The sequence below is a fragment of the Saccostrea cucullata genome, unplaced genomic scaffold (assembly GCF_032062105.1).
Source record: "Saccostrea cucullata isolate Sc308-1 unplaced genomic scaffold, CSIRO_AGI_Scuc_v1 ctg251, whole genome shotgun sequence".
Lineage (NCBI taxonomy): Eukaryota > Metazoa > Mollusca > Bivalvia > Ostreida > Ostreidae > Saccostrea > Saccostrea cuccullata.
In genome coordinates, this window is record NW_026935559.1 from 553,449 (window position 1) to 570,581 (window position 17,133).

At 32.9% G+C, this 17,133-nt stretch overlaps 1 protein-coding gene across 1 annotated transcript; it reads left to right on the forward strand.

Annotated features, from left to right (window-relative positions):
• The first annotated feature begins 3,815 nt into the window (after window positions 1–3,815).
• On the forward strand, window positions 3,816–5,848 carry LOC134243225 (baculoviral IAP repeat-containing protein 7-B-like). The gene is made up of 3 exons (XM_062725456.1): window positions 3,816–4,054; window positions 4,976–5,281; window positions 5,523–5,848. Exons 1-3 carry the CDS (start codon window positions 3,859–3,861, stop codon window positions 5,831–5,833), a joined length of 813 nt encoding a protein of 270 aa, XP_062581440.1. The 5' UTR covers window positions 3,816–3,858; the 3' UTR covers window positions 5,834–5,848.
• Window positions 5,849–17,133: the final 11,285 nt, after the last annotated feature.

Below are 17,133 nucleotides of genomic sequence, written 5' to 3' on the forward strand. Positions count from 1 at the left end.
GTCTAAGTATACCTTACAAATGTCCCATTGCAATCCAGCTATGACGCTCTCCATGAGGCGTTCGAAAGTTGCAGGGGCACAACTCAAGCCAAACGGCATAACGTTGAATTTGAACAAGCCTCGTCTTGAGGTATAGGCGGTTTTCGGGTTGTCTTCATATGCCATTTCAAGTTGCCAATAGCCTGAGCAGAGGTCGAGTGTCGAAAACCAGGTAGACTCAGACAACTGGTCAAGTGACACATCAATCCTCTGGAGAGGGTATGCATTTTGTATAGTGCAACTGTTAAAGCGACGATAGTCAACACAGAACCTATACGTCCCATCTTTCTTCCTGACCAAGACTATTGGTGAGGACCATGGACTGTTGGAGGGCTGTATGGCACCTTTTTCAAGCATGTCGTCTATATTCTTGTCTACTTCATCTGTCAGATGAGCTGGCACTCTTCCTGGTCTTTGTTTAACTGTCACCTGTGACAGACAAGCTGATGAAACAAGAATATCAGGAGTGTCGTTAAAAGTCATCACTTCGTAAGTTCTATGGTCGATGAAATGGACTTGTAAGCAAACACAATTTATCATTGAGTCAAATGCTGACTGACGTTTTTCACACTCATAGTAAGTCCATTATTTATAAACTGAATAGTCGTCGGATTTTTTCGTTACTTCCCAATAATGAATGGAGCACATGTTTGTTGTGACCGGTCGGTAAGGGATGTTCACTCCTCCAAGACACCTGATGCCACCTCTGACGTTTTGGAGGTTCGTTTTTGCTCCTATTTTGTATTGATTTATGGACTTTTAATTTGAGCTTGAATACTGTTTGTTATCTATATTTCATCTTTTAGATTTCAATTTCTATAAATATGCCTATGTAAAACCAGCTAGAGAATTATTTTTAACAAAGTAATTTTATTTATGACTAAACATCTAAGATATGATCATATGAAGTATGATAAACATTTAGCGCATAAACAAATATAGATCAATTGTCAATTATCAGTATAAGTACATAACTGGCACACAAAGCGTAGGTTTTTAAATTGATAACAAATAACTTTGGCACACTCCAAGACCAAGCTTAATGGATTGGTGGCTATTTATTCTAGACAATAGTTTTTAAATAATAACCATACGGACCAAACTTACAGCAGAATAAAACTTAAGTTACTGTTTAGGACTTAAAGGGGCAAGGACCAAGTTTCAGCTGAAGTTTTCAGATGTATTATCCATATTTTTTGTTCACAATACTAAACAAAAGTATTTCTTATGAACATCAAGACTTTGAAGGTCAGTTATTGAGATGCAAAACAGATTTAAAGCTTCCACCTTTCCTTTACGTTGACCTGTAGACTTTTAAAATCCCATACTAACAAAATATTGTTCAACTAGCATGTAAACACGTCGACCCGTCGACCTGTAGATCTGTCGACCCGTAGACTTGTAGACCCGTAGACCTGTCGGCCTGTAGACTAGTAGACTTTAGACCCGTAGACCTGAAGGCCAGTAGACCCGTCGGCCTGTAGACAAATAGACCTGTCGACCTGTCGATCCATAGGTCGATTCATAGGTCGATTCATAGACCTATAGACCTGTTAACCCGTAGACCTGTAGGCCCGTAGAACTGTCGACCTATAGACCCTTAGACCTGTAGACCCATAGACCTGTCGACCCGTAGACCTTTAGACCTGTCAACCTGTAGACAATGACAATATAGTAATGAATATTGCGCATTAATATACCTAAATATTTTTTTTTCAAATACGAACTACTTTTCCGTATAACCAACTTCTGGTTCTATGTCATCTTATGTACACATAAATTTGATGGGAACATCTTAAATATTGTTCTTTGTCAGAACCTGGGGATATGTGACGACCAGAACATTAATTGTTCTTAATAATCTAATGTGAGGTCACAAGAAAGACTCGATATATCCCATTGAAATCGGAATAAAATACGTCAGAGTATCTGCCATATCTGTTATATTCGGATGTTTTACTGGTTACTTGAACTTGTGTTTAAATGTTCTTTGAAAATTGAATGTTTAATACTCATCACATTTAATCAATCTGAGCTGGTTTGGGTTGGTGGATGCTTTGTATCAGTATATTATTTTGTGTACACTGTGATAAAATAATGCTTTGTACTTCCTTTATTTTGAACTAAACCAATGGCCTCGAGCATTATGATCGTTAGTAATCTATGAGTCTGCATTAATTGTCAAAATGTGATCATATACAAACCTTAGCTATCTATGTCTCTAAAACCAACATCTAAATGTACTTTCTCATATGAAATATACAAGTATGGAGATAACGAACAGCATTCAAAAGTCCATAAAACAATATAAAATAGGAGCAGAGCAAATACGGACATCCGAAACATCATATGGGTTATATAATGTTTTTAATGAAGAAAAGGTTGCTGTTGAATTATAAATTTGACACCTATAGAGCAAGTTCTAGCCTTTACATGTACTACTATTTTTATTGATGTGAATGATAATGTAGAAATACTGGAGTTAACTGAGGAAAAGACAGGGTTATTAGCCTCGACGGTATTTAGATTTGAATTATTTTAGTCTTTGGACTACATGTGAGCTTCCTTTCTTTTCTGTTTGGGGTGAATGATGCATGATGTTTCCATTTTAAAGCCATATGAGCTGCATTTTTTAAAATATGTATTTACCTATTAAAATGTGTTATAATAAATATTTATGCTATTTAAACCTTTATGGTCAATTAGTCTATAATTAAGAACTAAACTGTTTCAGAAGAAAGACTTCTGTACAATCAATTATATCAGATTATTTAAGAAATCAATGTTGTACAGGACGACAATAATTCAATTTTGCTTCAAACAAAGCTTATAAATAGTTCTTCCTTTGCAAATATGAGTAACAAAAATTTATAAATATTCTTTTTCTCTGTCCTTGAATTAGTTAATTACAATTTTGCAACAAAAATTTTTTCCTCATCATTTTACTTAAGTTGTTTCGGAAACTTGTAATTGCTGTGCTTGTCGCTAATTTTATTTTTAGAAACTAGTAAATAGTGTTTCATTTATTTTCAGTTTGTTGATCTTAATGTGACGAATACTATGTCATTTTAAAGCACCACGGAGTAATAGTGTTATTTTAGTAGTGTAATGTAATTTGAAATACTGTTTCTTGTTTATTATGTATGATTGTTGTATTTTATGTAACATTATTATGTAGTCGGAAACAAAGCTCTTCAGAGCTTATGTTTTTGTTGAGGTACCCGGCTTTAAATAAATATTATCTTAATATCTATATTATCTTATCATCATCTGCATCTGATTACACCTGTGATATATTTAGAAGTCCGTGTTTGCCTTCTCTCAGATTGTTTTGTTTCAATGGACCTCTATGCTTGATTACTAGCTGTTCTTAATCTTATTTCAGCCATTGGTTGAAAATATTCAAAGCAAGGAAAAAAATCGGGGGATTTAATTTTTATATGGCTTAACAATTGTCCAGTACTTTCAATCTAACAAAATCATGAAAACGAAGAAGAAAATTGCATACATGTACATAACACTGAAAGTTTCATTTTTTATATAATTTGGAAACAATTGTTTCTAATATGTTCGTACTAGGAAGCTTCCATATTTTCTACACTTAGTTCTTATATAATTTTTCATTTTTTCCTGATGTAATAACTGTTTTTTACTCTAGTTTAATTTGTCTGAAAATAAAACCCAACAAGCTCTTATGTAGTCAAGTGTGTAATACGTAATCTTTTTAAATATACATCCCTTGTCACGGTCGTTGTATTTAAACTAAAAATAGAGTTATAAAATAGTATCTATCGATATCACGAACATAAACATTAGAAAATGTATTGCTTGGAACAACCACAGTGTAAATATCAGGATTATAGTCTAAAGTGTTCATCTGGTGCTGGACCACCATTTAATACCCGGTATCCAGCATACAGGGACGACAAAACGAGATTACTGTCGTTTAATGACGCTCCCCTTGAACTCCATAAAATGGCGAAGGTTTTATCCAATGCCGGGTACTATTATGAAGGTTTGTATTTGAAAATTGAATCGAAACTTAAAGTAAGAATGTTCTTATTAATGTGGGCATTCAATGGAGGATATTTTGACAGTGTGATTATTGGTATTATAGTGTTATTAGTAGTATATAAAACTACTTTTTTTCTTCATAATTCAAAACGAAAGTAAAATTAATATGACCTATATTGATATATTATGCAGGAGAAAGGAAGTAATTCGTGAATTCTGCGTAGGTTAAACTTAATTTAGGTTCCATGGAAAATATTGTTTTAAACTTCCATGTTATATTTTTAAAATCATATTTATGTTTATTGTTCAAAAGAGATACTAGTATTTAATGCTCTTGCAACTAATTTGAGTATGTACTTTTTGGTTTGTACTAACTTATGTGCGGATTCCATTTACCAAAGTATAATTATTTGCTATATTTATTGTTATACAAACTCTAAATGAGCAAGTTCCTAAGGAATTTGTAATACAGTGTATTTGAAGAAAAAATTAGATAAATGCACTTCTCATAATATTTATAAAATGGAGAAAATACATGTATTCATGTCCTTTTTGCATTTTCATTATTTTAAGGTATTAACATATAATAATCATAAAAGAATGATTCGAGATTTTTAATTATGGTGTTTTCAAGTAAAAGTACTCAACCGTGGGAAAATTTTGATTATTGTCAAACTGATTGCACCTTAAAATTTACACTGAAACCCATGGACAGAGCATATTGAAAAATGTAATATTGGAACTTCATAAAATCTATTAGTAAAAGTATATGCAAAAAAACTTCTTCATTAAACTATGAAATAACATGAATCAAGGTCCCAAAATTAAAAGAGATATTAAAGTAATATATCAAAATCTTTTGATATAGATAATAAGGAAACTTTTTATACATAATATTGCAAAAATGAAATTTTGCTTTCAGGATACAACACTAAAACTTCTTGTTTCGCGTGTGGTGTTCAAAGAGACAATTGGTCAGAGTGGGACAACGCTTTGGAAGAACATTTTAAAGACAATGCAATGTGTTGGCACGTGTTATTGATGAGAAAAAAGTTTGAGTTGGAAAATCGCGCTCGTGAACCTTCCCATAGTGTTAAAAAATTAATTTCCACTGCTCGACATCCTGAATACGCATCGGAATCATTACGCACAGCTTCTTTTCAAGACTGTAAAACTTCTTTGAAACAAAAGGGTTCAGAACTTGCAAAATCTGGAATGTACTACAAAGGTTTGAATAATATTTCAATTATCTTAATTTTTATAATGTATCTGAAAACTTTTTTTGTTTGATTATATTTAACGTTTGAAAAAAAGTTATGATTTACAAGTTCGAATCATTGGTAAATCTTGATAACAGTTCTTCTTTTATAAATTTCTTAACTTTTAAATTGAGGTGATAGCAATTTTTTAACCTTATTATTTTGATTAAATGTTTTATGTTTTCTAAAACGTATGTTGTAATCCTTTAGGTTTTGAAAACAAAGTGCAATGTTTCCATTGTGGAGTTGTCATGTCCGTGGACATGAATGACGACCCAACAGAAATACACTCACGTTCATCTCCAGATTGTGAGTTTCTTCGTTATGAAGTACAGACATTGACTGAAGACGCGGATAGAATTAGAAATCAATTACTCTGTAAAGTCTGTCTTAGTTCTCAAGTAATGGTCACATTCCGACCATGTGGTCATCTGGCCACGTGTCAAGCATGCGCAGATCAATTACAGTCCTGTCCTATTTGTAGGACGACTATTTCTGATAAAGTGAAAACATACTTTTAATTATTTTAAATTGATTATTTTTTATTTAGACATTATATTGTGATGGTATATTGTTTTGAGTGGCAGATTTCCAAGGAACAAGGGAATGAATGAAAAATCACATTCTACAGTGAATAAATTTCTAGTGTATGTATATTTCCTAACAAAAGGTGTTGTTCTATGTAAAGGCTCTAAATTTACAAGACCGTGTTTCTAAATTTATATTAGTTAAAAATCATACTAGTCAATACTTTTTCGTTCCTCATTCTGACATACATACTAGAAATAATACTGAGATGTGAAGATCAAAATTGACTTTGGATTAAAAATTCATATTTGTAAAAATTCTTTTATACAGCTAAATAACATTCTGGTCAGTTTTATTTCTCAAAAGGTTATTTTAGAAAAAAAAAATACGTAGAAGCAATATTTCATCATTATAGAATTAATATTTGATAAATCTATGAAAGAAGATTTCAAATTGTTAGTTTTCAGAAGGCCCACATTCACAAGAATTACTTCCCTTTGGCCGCCATATTGGAAGTCAACATAATCTTATTCCTTCATTATTATTCCACTAACTTTAACTTTTGAAACTGGCAATTGTTGGGTAGGAAGCATGATTGTTTTTCTGAAAAAGATACACTTGTTAGAGCTTCTTATTTAATTATTTTTATTACATAAAGATCCCACCTTATTTCTGCTACACCCTCTCAAATTAGGTAAGACAAATGGGGAAAATTTGCTAAGATGGCGGCCAAAGAATATAACTCAGAGAGAAAGTAGGTCGTATGAAAACTCTCTATTAATCCTTTTAATTGAGTATACTTTAATATATCCTTAGGTAAGATGTCGTAAAAACATTGTGCTAAATTAAACAATATAATTTTTAAAAAATTAAAAACAAAATATCTAACCGAATTCGTTTTCTTGTAATGTAATTGATATGCCGAGTCCAAGGCTTCCGAATAGGGGTAAAAAATTACGTATCCGATATCCTATATATTTCTGTACCATGCATACCTTATTACATAATATTGGAACTTAAGGTGTTATGAGCGTTTGTGTAATTCGTGTTAATTTCTATTACATATTAATGTCTTAAATTGCGTTTGGTATTGTCAATTATAACACATGTTGAAATGCTTTGGTTGCTTCGTAATTTATTTATTAATAATTGCAAGCATCCTGTTAATCAATAAACCGGATTAAACCTTTCAAGAAGTCCATGCAAACAATAATTGTAAATGAAGTGTATCATTGGGTATTATACTTGTTTACGTGTATGCTTCATTCATTATGTTGTTTTCAAAAATTTCCTCCTAATGACTATGTTTTTTAATGTTAAAATGAATGAAATCGGAAAGAAAGTATCACAAAAGACAAATATTTCCATCAGCTTATTAATCTTAAGAATTAGAATTTGTAAGAATTTTCCTTTATTTTTGTGGGTAAAATTTTGAACCCCTCCCTATTGACAACTCCTGGGAACCTGACTTGAAAATATAATTCGACATGAAATCAGAAAAGTAGTACTTGAGCTCAAAATTCAAATAAAATAAAACAAATTTTGAGTAGAGCAGACCTTTAGAAACATCGGATGTGAAATCAAGAGGATTCGACATGATACGCCCACTATGTACCCGTTGCCTTATTCTTTTAGATTTAGTGGGGAATTCAGTTAAAAAATAGTGGTCTATGCTTTGTATAAAAAATTTCAATCAGCATTCAACTTAATGGTGGATAGTATTTGCATAAGTATCAGTAAACTGTCTCTATTTAGAAATTATTTAAGTATTGACCATTATCTTGGAAACAAAGATACATAGCGGGTTCCAGTAAATGTTCAACCAAGCCTCTTTCTTTTGTCCTCACTAATATACTTTAAACAGTAGTGAAGGAGAAATTTCAAGAGTACTGTGCAACAATATATTCAGGACGTGATGTAAACCAGATTGGATACTAAAAAATTCCGAGGAACTTTTGGACAATTTGAAATCACAAGATTTTACCAAAATAAACAATTTAAAAACTTACGACTGCTCAACTTTATTCACAATCATTTGGCACGATAAATAAAAGTCCAGGCTTTTTGACATAATTGACAGCAACTTTTTTCAATAAAAATGGAACTTGTAAATTGTCATTGATCATTTGCAAAATTATTCTGTTAAAATACATTCTGATTCTATACACAAGTACTCTAAAAATAAAAAAAAAAATGTTCGAGTTTGCAGATTGTGTCCAAAATCTTATTTATGTTCTCCAGTGTAATTTAACTAATTTTTACAAGTTCACTGAAGCTAGTTTTTTGCACACACTTCTAAATTTATGTAGACCATATCACATCCATATTAAAGTAACGCAAACACAAAGTCTGATGGATGAATTTGTCATTTATTATACATGTATAAATGACGACAGATAATGAAAAGATACATCAGATAAAGGGGAGATCACTCTTGAAAGAATGTGTAAATTTGTACAAAACATTAGTTGATCTCCCCAGTGTAACATATTACATGAAGAAAATCCAAATAAACAATCCAGAATGTAAAAAATAACAATCAGCAAAAAAGGTGGCAGACAAAAACTGCCAAAGTACAAGCATGCAATGTTTGTACCCACTGCCACCCAAAGTGAACTTGTATAACGAGGACATACATTATAACCAGTTTTCCTATTACATGTAAATTAGAAATCACCGAGTAATAATAATTTTGCACATTCAAATCTGACTATTTCATGATGTACTTGATCAACTCAGAGGTAGGCACATTTTTTTTTTTCCTTGGTAACAATTGCAACACCAAGGTTACATATATTTGATAATGACCGATATTAACATGTAAGTTAGAATGTAAGTTAAAGGAGTTTGGCTCAAAACATGTCTACAAAATGCAATTAAAAAGACAACCTTTGGTATCGCAATACCCATACTTTAAACCTTAGCTATCACCTATTAAACGTAAATGGATAACCACATATGTGTACGATACATGATATTCTCCAAACATCAGCAGACAACTTCTGGCCTAAAGTTGAACTTTACCCAATATACAATTCGTGATAATTTTCAGCAGACAACTTCTGGCCTGGAAGTTGACTTCATCAAACCCACAGTTCATGATAGACCTCAGCAGACACCTTCTGGCCTGAAGGTTTAACTTCACAAAAACTACACTTTATGATAGATTGATTTTCAGCAGATACCTTCTGGCCTGAAGAGTCAACTCAACGAATTTCTAAAAAATTAAATCCCGCAATGCCTATAAGTAATTGACTTGTCACTTACAAATGAAAGCTTTCTAATTTTATTCTTTTTAATTGCATCCGAATTCCATCTCCCCATTTTTTGAATAGATTTTTTTTTCTGAAAATCCCAATTTTGCATTATCCTTTGCTGCACCAATTCGAAAGCTATGCCTTTCCTATAGTTTTTGATTCAGACCAATGACAGATACTGCTTAATTTAGATGTTTATTTACAAATGAATGAGACACTGGTTGACCACAATGAATTGACCACCTAAATTCTTTTAATAAGAACAGATTATGCTGGATCTGCAAGATTTTTTATTTAGTGTATAAACCCTATTGCACATGTGTGGGATGAAATGCTATTAGTTGAGTATTTGTTGGCAAATAAATGAGTAATGAAATTGCATAAAACTATAGGTGAAATAGGTATTAGGCAACTGAAACCGCTGACCAGACTTAAAAATCTTCCAGCTTCATTGACATTAAGATGCTCTTGTGCTATTTGATAAAGATGCAGTCAAATTGCTTTAAGCCACTGGTGTTTACATTATCAAGAGATGATGTGGTATTGATGCTTGTTTCTAGAAAAGGTGAAATATTCCCCAAGACTGAAGCAAAATCTACTGACCCAGAGGCATCTGTGAAAAGTGTGAGGTATTGCAAAGATAATCATCGGTAGGAAAGAAGTATATATTTCCCATTGTAATATTCAATGAAATACTACCAGGTGTCAAGAGCTGCCCTTGCTTCAGTCAAAAGTGAGTTTATTGTAAAGAAATAGGTTTTTGGTTCCCTCAAGTTAAACTTGATTGATCGCATTCGGAATGCCCTTCCGGGAACTACTTACGTATACAGCACATGCAAATAAAAGACTGCATACTTTCTTCATAAACCTAGTATCATTCAAATTTATGTTTACTTTAAGTAATTCAGCCCCAGGCAATCAGTATTCCAAAGCAACAGAGCTATTTTGATAACATACTTACAAATCTACTATGTAGTTGAAGGAAATGTGTTTTTATCATCTTTAATTTGGACACGTACAAACACATTGTTATACCAATGCAATATATTCTTGAAATGGTTGTACCAATAAAAAAGAAATTATCTACCAGGTAATATGTGAGATATTCCTCCTGCTAAATAATTTAATGATCTCATCAATTAAACATAGTGCCCTCAGAGTCCTAGAACACCTGAATTTATGGAAACATTTCTGGGATAAGCCAAGGTAATAGATTATCCTAAATTTCCTGGATCTAATTTTGGAACAACATCTTATGTTATGGGGATGACCCGAAAATCATTAAAAGGTTTCTGATTGAAAAAAGGGGCCACCAATCCTACCAAGTGAAGAACTGTGTTCCACGTGTTTTTGTATTACCTAGCCATGTAATTTACACATTTTCTTAACCAGTGTAAGATACTATAATTGATGAGGGGCGTCAGTTGGAAATTTCCCTAAGTAGATACAAATGAAAACTTAAAAGGTATTTGTCTATTGTTTACATTAAAAGAGGGATACTTAAGAATTCTACTGTTCAATAATTGTAACTGAAGTCACTGTCCAAGTGAAGGAATTATTTTCATGATTTGGCCAGAAACTTCTTCACCCATATTTACCCAAACCCTTTTATTTTTGACTGAAATTGATGCTCCTAAGGGATGCCATCAGATAAAGAAATGAGATTGTCCATTTTTTGATATGTTCCCCTGAACATGTACCTTCCAATACACTGGTCACCAATTTCTCCACTGAGGCATCTTGACTTCCTGACACAGTGTCCAACCCTTATTGTCCTGCTTGATGACCTTTCAGTATTTTGAGTAGCTATCGGGGTTGTCTGGATAGTGCTCCGAGTAGATGGAGGGGATGCCTGAATAGTGCTCTGTGTAGGAGGGGTTGCCTAGGGAGTGCTCGGAGATGAAGTTGGCTCAATAGTTCTGCTAGGAATGGTCATCCTGACTCCTTGCTGCTCGTTGTTGACTGATTTTGTTGTTTTAGTACCTCAGTTTTTCATAGTCAATGTTTTTCACCAGTTTTCGACTTTTTTTGTGTGGATTCCTTCCTGCCATGTATCTTTTGACACCATACACCTGCTTCTCTTTGACATATTTCCTGCAAAAAATCTAAAATGTGTCAGAACATAGCAATTGCCAAGTGTTCAAATAAACTTTCTTAGTTGCAGCAGTTTTAAAAAATTGTCAGAAATAAGTATCAAATATAACAAGCCAAATAAAATGCTTGAATATGTATTGAATGAACTGCTGATATATGATTCAAATTTTTATCAACCTGTATTGATTTGATATGTATGACTAACAATGCACCATATATTGCGACTTACAATGCATACCTCATTTGATCATTTTGTATACACTATATATGTATGCCTAACAATACACATGCCAGTGTGACCTATAATGCATGCCAAAGATGAAAATTGCATATTAGGCATATGTGTACGTCGACGTAAAAGAAAAGTCTGACTGACAATACACATTAAACAGAATACAATGCACATATATATATCCTGTATGACATACAATGCACACTGAAGTGAGACTTATAATGCATACCCAGATAAGCCTCAACAATGCATACCTTGCATAATATATACATTGAAGTAAAAAGATAATATATGACTGACTATGCACACTAAGGTGACTCACAATGCATATATCATATGTATGACTAATAATGCACACTAAAGTGTGGCTTACAATGCATACCCAGTTATGTTTCAACAATGCATACATGAATTATGCAAATATATATGTTGAAGTAAAGAGATATGACTGACAATGCATACTAAGGTGACTTACAATGCATATATATCGCATGTATTTCTAAGAATGCTAACTAAAGTGTTACTCATAATGCATACCCGGTAATGTTTCAACAATGCATAATATGCATATATATGTTAAAGTAAAGAGATATGACTAAAAATGCACACTAAGGTGACTCCGAATGCATATATCACTTAAAAAACATTGTCGAAAAGCTCTGTTCTTGTCTTTGTTTTACCTCAATCAACAAACAATTGTTATAACCAAATAAGACTTTTCTTGGTATGAATTATCTAATTACTTGCATCAAGAACTAATAGGGGTAAGCATAAACTAATATTTGAAGATATCCAACATGCCTAAACCAACCGAATTTGATCACATATTTTGTAAGTTTTTCTTTGGGAAAACTTCCACTACATTTTGAGAAAAAAGACATTATCATATATTTTCAATTAGGACAGGGGCTGAATTTCGACCCCAAATCAGCCCTACAAAAACAAAATTACTCATATGTATGCAGTCTTCACGAAAACTCACTGGTCCGAAGACCGAGGCCAGTGAATTTTGATGTCGGGTCAGTGAAAATCAAAATTCAAGAAGTCCGATGTACTTGTTGATTTTAAAAATCATACACAGTCAATATAAATTTTTACTGAACTTGCATTTTAAAATATCATATGTATGCATTAACAATGCTAGTAACTATTAACTAGTGCAACTTATAATGCATACCATTTCAAAAGTTTGCGTAAACATGTATTAATTTACAGTTATAAAAATGTATTTAGTGCATAAATTTATATTTTTGCACGCTAAAGTGCAAATTATAGTGCATAAATTTATATTTTTGAATTATGCATTAAATAAAAGATTATATAACTTATAGTGTACATTCAAGTGACTCACATGCATATCACTTTGTATGACTGACAATGCACACTAAAGTGTGACTTATAATGCATACATTATAAACTCGTATGACTAACAATGCACACAATAGTGTGGCTTATAATGCATACCTTATGAACTCGTATGACTAACAATGCACACAATAGTGTGACTTATAATGCATACCATATAAACTCGTATGACTAACATTGCACACTTAATTAAGTGTGACTTATAATGCATACCTTATAAACTTGTATGACTAACAATGCACACAATAGTGTGACTTATAATGCATACCATATAAACTCGTATGACTAACAATGCACACTTAAGTGTGACTTATAATGCATAGGCCTACCATATAAAATTGTATGACTAACAATGCACATGACAGTGTGGCTTATAATGCATACCTTATGAATTCGTATGACTAACAATGCACATAATAGTGTGGCTTATAATGCATACCTTTATATCAACTTGTATGACTAACAATGCACATCACAGAGTGACTTACAATGCATACCCTTAACTCACCAATTTGCACAAACAAATGGGAAATCATCAATTACAAAAAGCTAAATTATCTCTGCACCCCTACAATGCAGAGCATACCACATGTAGTAAGAAGATAAAGAGCATACTAAGACATAACATGAACAAAGTGTGCATGTCATTTCATAAGTAAATAACTTTCCCTTATACCTATATTAAAAGCTTTCCATGATATAATGACATTTTGTCAATTAAAAAATGAAATTAAAAGTAAATGTCACTTGACTTGTAGACTATATATAGATCTATCATAAATTTATTATATTACTGATTTGGAGTTCTACACTGTGACACCAAAACAATATCATCATGGATTATAGGTACTGGAAGAATTATTTATTATTATAGTTAATTATTGCTTCCATTGAATATGAATTACATGGAATATTTATGAATTACTAGCCTTGTCAATGGCATGGCATAATACTGCACTCCTCAAATACTCTCTAATTGGAGCTGATCTATGGTTATTACAGGCAATGTGCAAACCATCCGGCTTTAGGTATGACAGGTCCCTCCAAAAATTAATGACAATTAAGAGAGATTGCCCAAGGTTGTCTTCGCAGCAGTAATTCTATGATGACACGCCGAATTCCGACTCCCAAATGTGATAACGAGCTATCGACAGAATACATCGGGCACTCTGAGGCAGACACGCGGTGGGGGCTCTGCTAATGTAATTCAAACCCACGCACTGCACAAGTATTAGTTTTCGTGTCATATATGCATATTAGACCTCCTTTAAACCCAATGTCCAAAATGAAAATTTTACAATCCAGATTTGATTTGCACACATCACAATTAGCATTCATAAAGTTCCAAGAACACTCAATGCCTATAGAATATACATGTACGAATGTCCCAGATGGCGCACACTCATTATCTCCTTTGCATTCGTCCTACGAGAGGGAACTTCAGTCGCTTCCTAGGCATTGATGGATATACGTATGATTTGACAAATAACCAACTGTTCACAAATACTTCTGTATCACACTTCTATTTTTCAAATAAAAAATCGATCGCAAACAAGAGTTTCAGTTTGTAAAACTCCAACACTTGGAAAACCCTAGTTAGAATAATCTAACTGTGTCTCGGTACAGGCCCTCACCACAGTTAGAATACGTCCCATATACTTGTAATGTAGCAAATCGGAGCGGATCCGCTCCGAAACGATTTTGAAGAGTATAAAATGATTTGCACTGGGATTAACTACTAAAATAATCAAAACAAACCTTCTTGAGATTGCTTATGCCTTTTATCCCAAAAAATAATCCATATAAATACGAAAATCCAATTAATTTTCTCAACGTTTTTCTCGAGATTCAAATTACCTGCGATGTTTACATTCGGAACTCTCTAGATTGTTCCTAGTAAATGCACTATGCGAGTTATCGCCCGTGTTTCTTTCTGCTACATTACGAATACATGAAACGAATTCTATCGTTAAACCGGGTCCGTAGGACAATATCATTTTAACGATAGAACATTCTATCTAGGAAAACCCTTCTAACTGCGATCGAATCAAAACAAGAAGTGACGTAGAATCTACATTTAGTGTCTCTTCTGATTGGTCGGTAAAATTACCCCCTATCGATCGCTCTAATATTGACACAAAATTGAAACACGGATAAAAACGGATTGATTAACAAGCTAAAAGTACAAACTCAAAACTTCATTACATGAGTACATAAAAATCATTACATGAGTACATAAATGCTATTATTTACAATAATGCAGTTGCATGAAAAAAGAAGAAAACACCTGTTGTGGCCTTAAGCTCAACACTTTTATAAATATATCGACGACGTATTGTCAATTAACAATAGTAATTTCCATTCTTATATCGATACGATATATCCTGGTGAGCTTGAAATATAAGATACCACCGAGTCTGACACATCTGTTTCATACTTGGACATTTTAATTGAAAAAGACGTTAATAGTAATCTAACAACCAAAATCTATGATAAACATGATGACTTTAACTTTTCAATCGTCAACTTCCCTTACCTTTGCAGCAATATAAATGTACCTTCAACAACCTACATACGGAGTTTATATATCTCAGTTGATTTGATGCGCAAGAGCATGCTCTAGGTATTAAGCATTTCTAAAACGAGGTACATTATTGACAAACAGTTGATGAAACAAGAATATCAGCAGTCTCGTTTAAAGTCATCATTTTGTAAGTTCTATGGTCGTTACAATGACCTTGTCAGCAAATACATTTTATCAGTGAGTCAAATGCCGACTGGCGTTTTTCATACTAATTGTTAGTCCATTATTCATACCCTGAATTGACGACGGAATTATCCATTATTTCCCGATCATGAAAAGGAGCACACAGCGGATGTGACCGATCGGCAAGGGATGCTCACTCTTACATGGCCTCTGATCCCACCTCTGATGTTTTGAAGGTCCCTGTTTGATCTGCTCCTGTTTTGTATTGTTTTATGGATATTTTTTTACTTTGAATACTGCTCATTATCTCCATACGCTACATTGTCTATCAAATAAATTGGCACATATATATATTATATGTTAACTTAGTGATAAAGGTTTATTGTAACATATATGAGGGAAGTTGGCAAGAGAACTAAGTCATCAATCTATTACAAAGTTCATTTTTTTTTCAATGTTTTTCTGTCGTAAATAAAAAAATATGTGTCTGACTCTGTGGCGGCTTTAATGACAAGTTCAACGGGATATATCTAATCAACTTATGAAAAAGGATGAATGAAGGATATGGATATAACAAACAGTATTCAATATCAAAGTCCATAAAACAAAACAAAAAAGGAGCAAAGCAAACACAGACCTCTAAAACATCAGCGGTGGGATCAGGTGCCATGTAGGAGTGAGCATCCCCTGCCGATCGGTCACACCCGCCGTGTCCTCCTTGCCATGATCGGGAAATAACGGAAACATCCGTCAATTCAGTGCATAAATAATGAACTAACAATTAGTATGAAAAACGCCAGTCGGCATTTGACTCAATGATAATTTGTATTTGCTGACAAGGTCATTATAACGACCAAAGAACTTACGAAATGAAGACTTTAAACGAGGCTGCTGATATTCTTGATTCATCAACTTGCTTGTCAATAATTTCCCTCGTTTTAGAAATTGTTCATACGTAGAGCATGCTAATGCGTATCGAATCAGCTGAGATATATAAACTCTGTATGCAGGTGATGAAGGTATATAGCTGCATAAGTAAGAAAAGTTGACGATAGAAAAGTTAAAGTCATCACGTTTATCATAGATCTAATTGATAAACTCATTATATGATTAACACCTTTGTTTTATCTAAGTGTCAACTTGGGGGAAAAATGAATTTTTTGATATCAAAGTAAAACAAAAAACAGTCTCCTTCAAGAAGAACACACATCAGTTCGACTTATTATGGTACACATTTAAGACCTATGTTTGAAAAGTCCAGACTCATAATATTGGTAAAAAAACCCACCAAATTTGTTTTGCCAATTATAAATTGACTTACTATATCATATGAATACTGGCATCTCGTATTAAATTATAGCCTATCAAAGACACTTCATTACTTATCAAATAAATATTTTCAGATATACCTTAATTCCATGTAGCCCTTTTAACGAGGTATAAAAGACTGTTTTCAATTTAGATATTTTCCCACAAAATATCAAAATAATAAGAAACTAAAAAAAAACCCATTATCACACGTCAAACTTTTCTATCGTCAATTTAACCCGTTTTATGGACATTTCTATTTGACCTGCACATAAAGTTTATATATAATAATGATGTTCCAGTTGAGCTGATAAGCAAGGCATGGTTTAT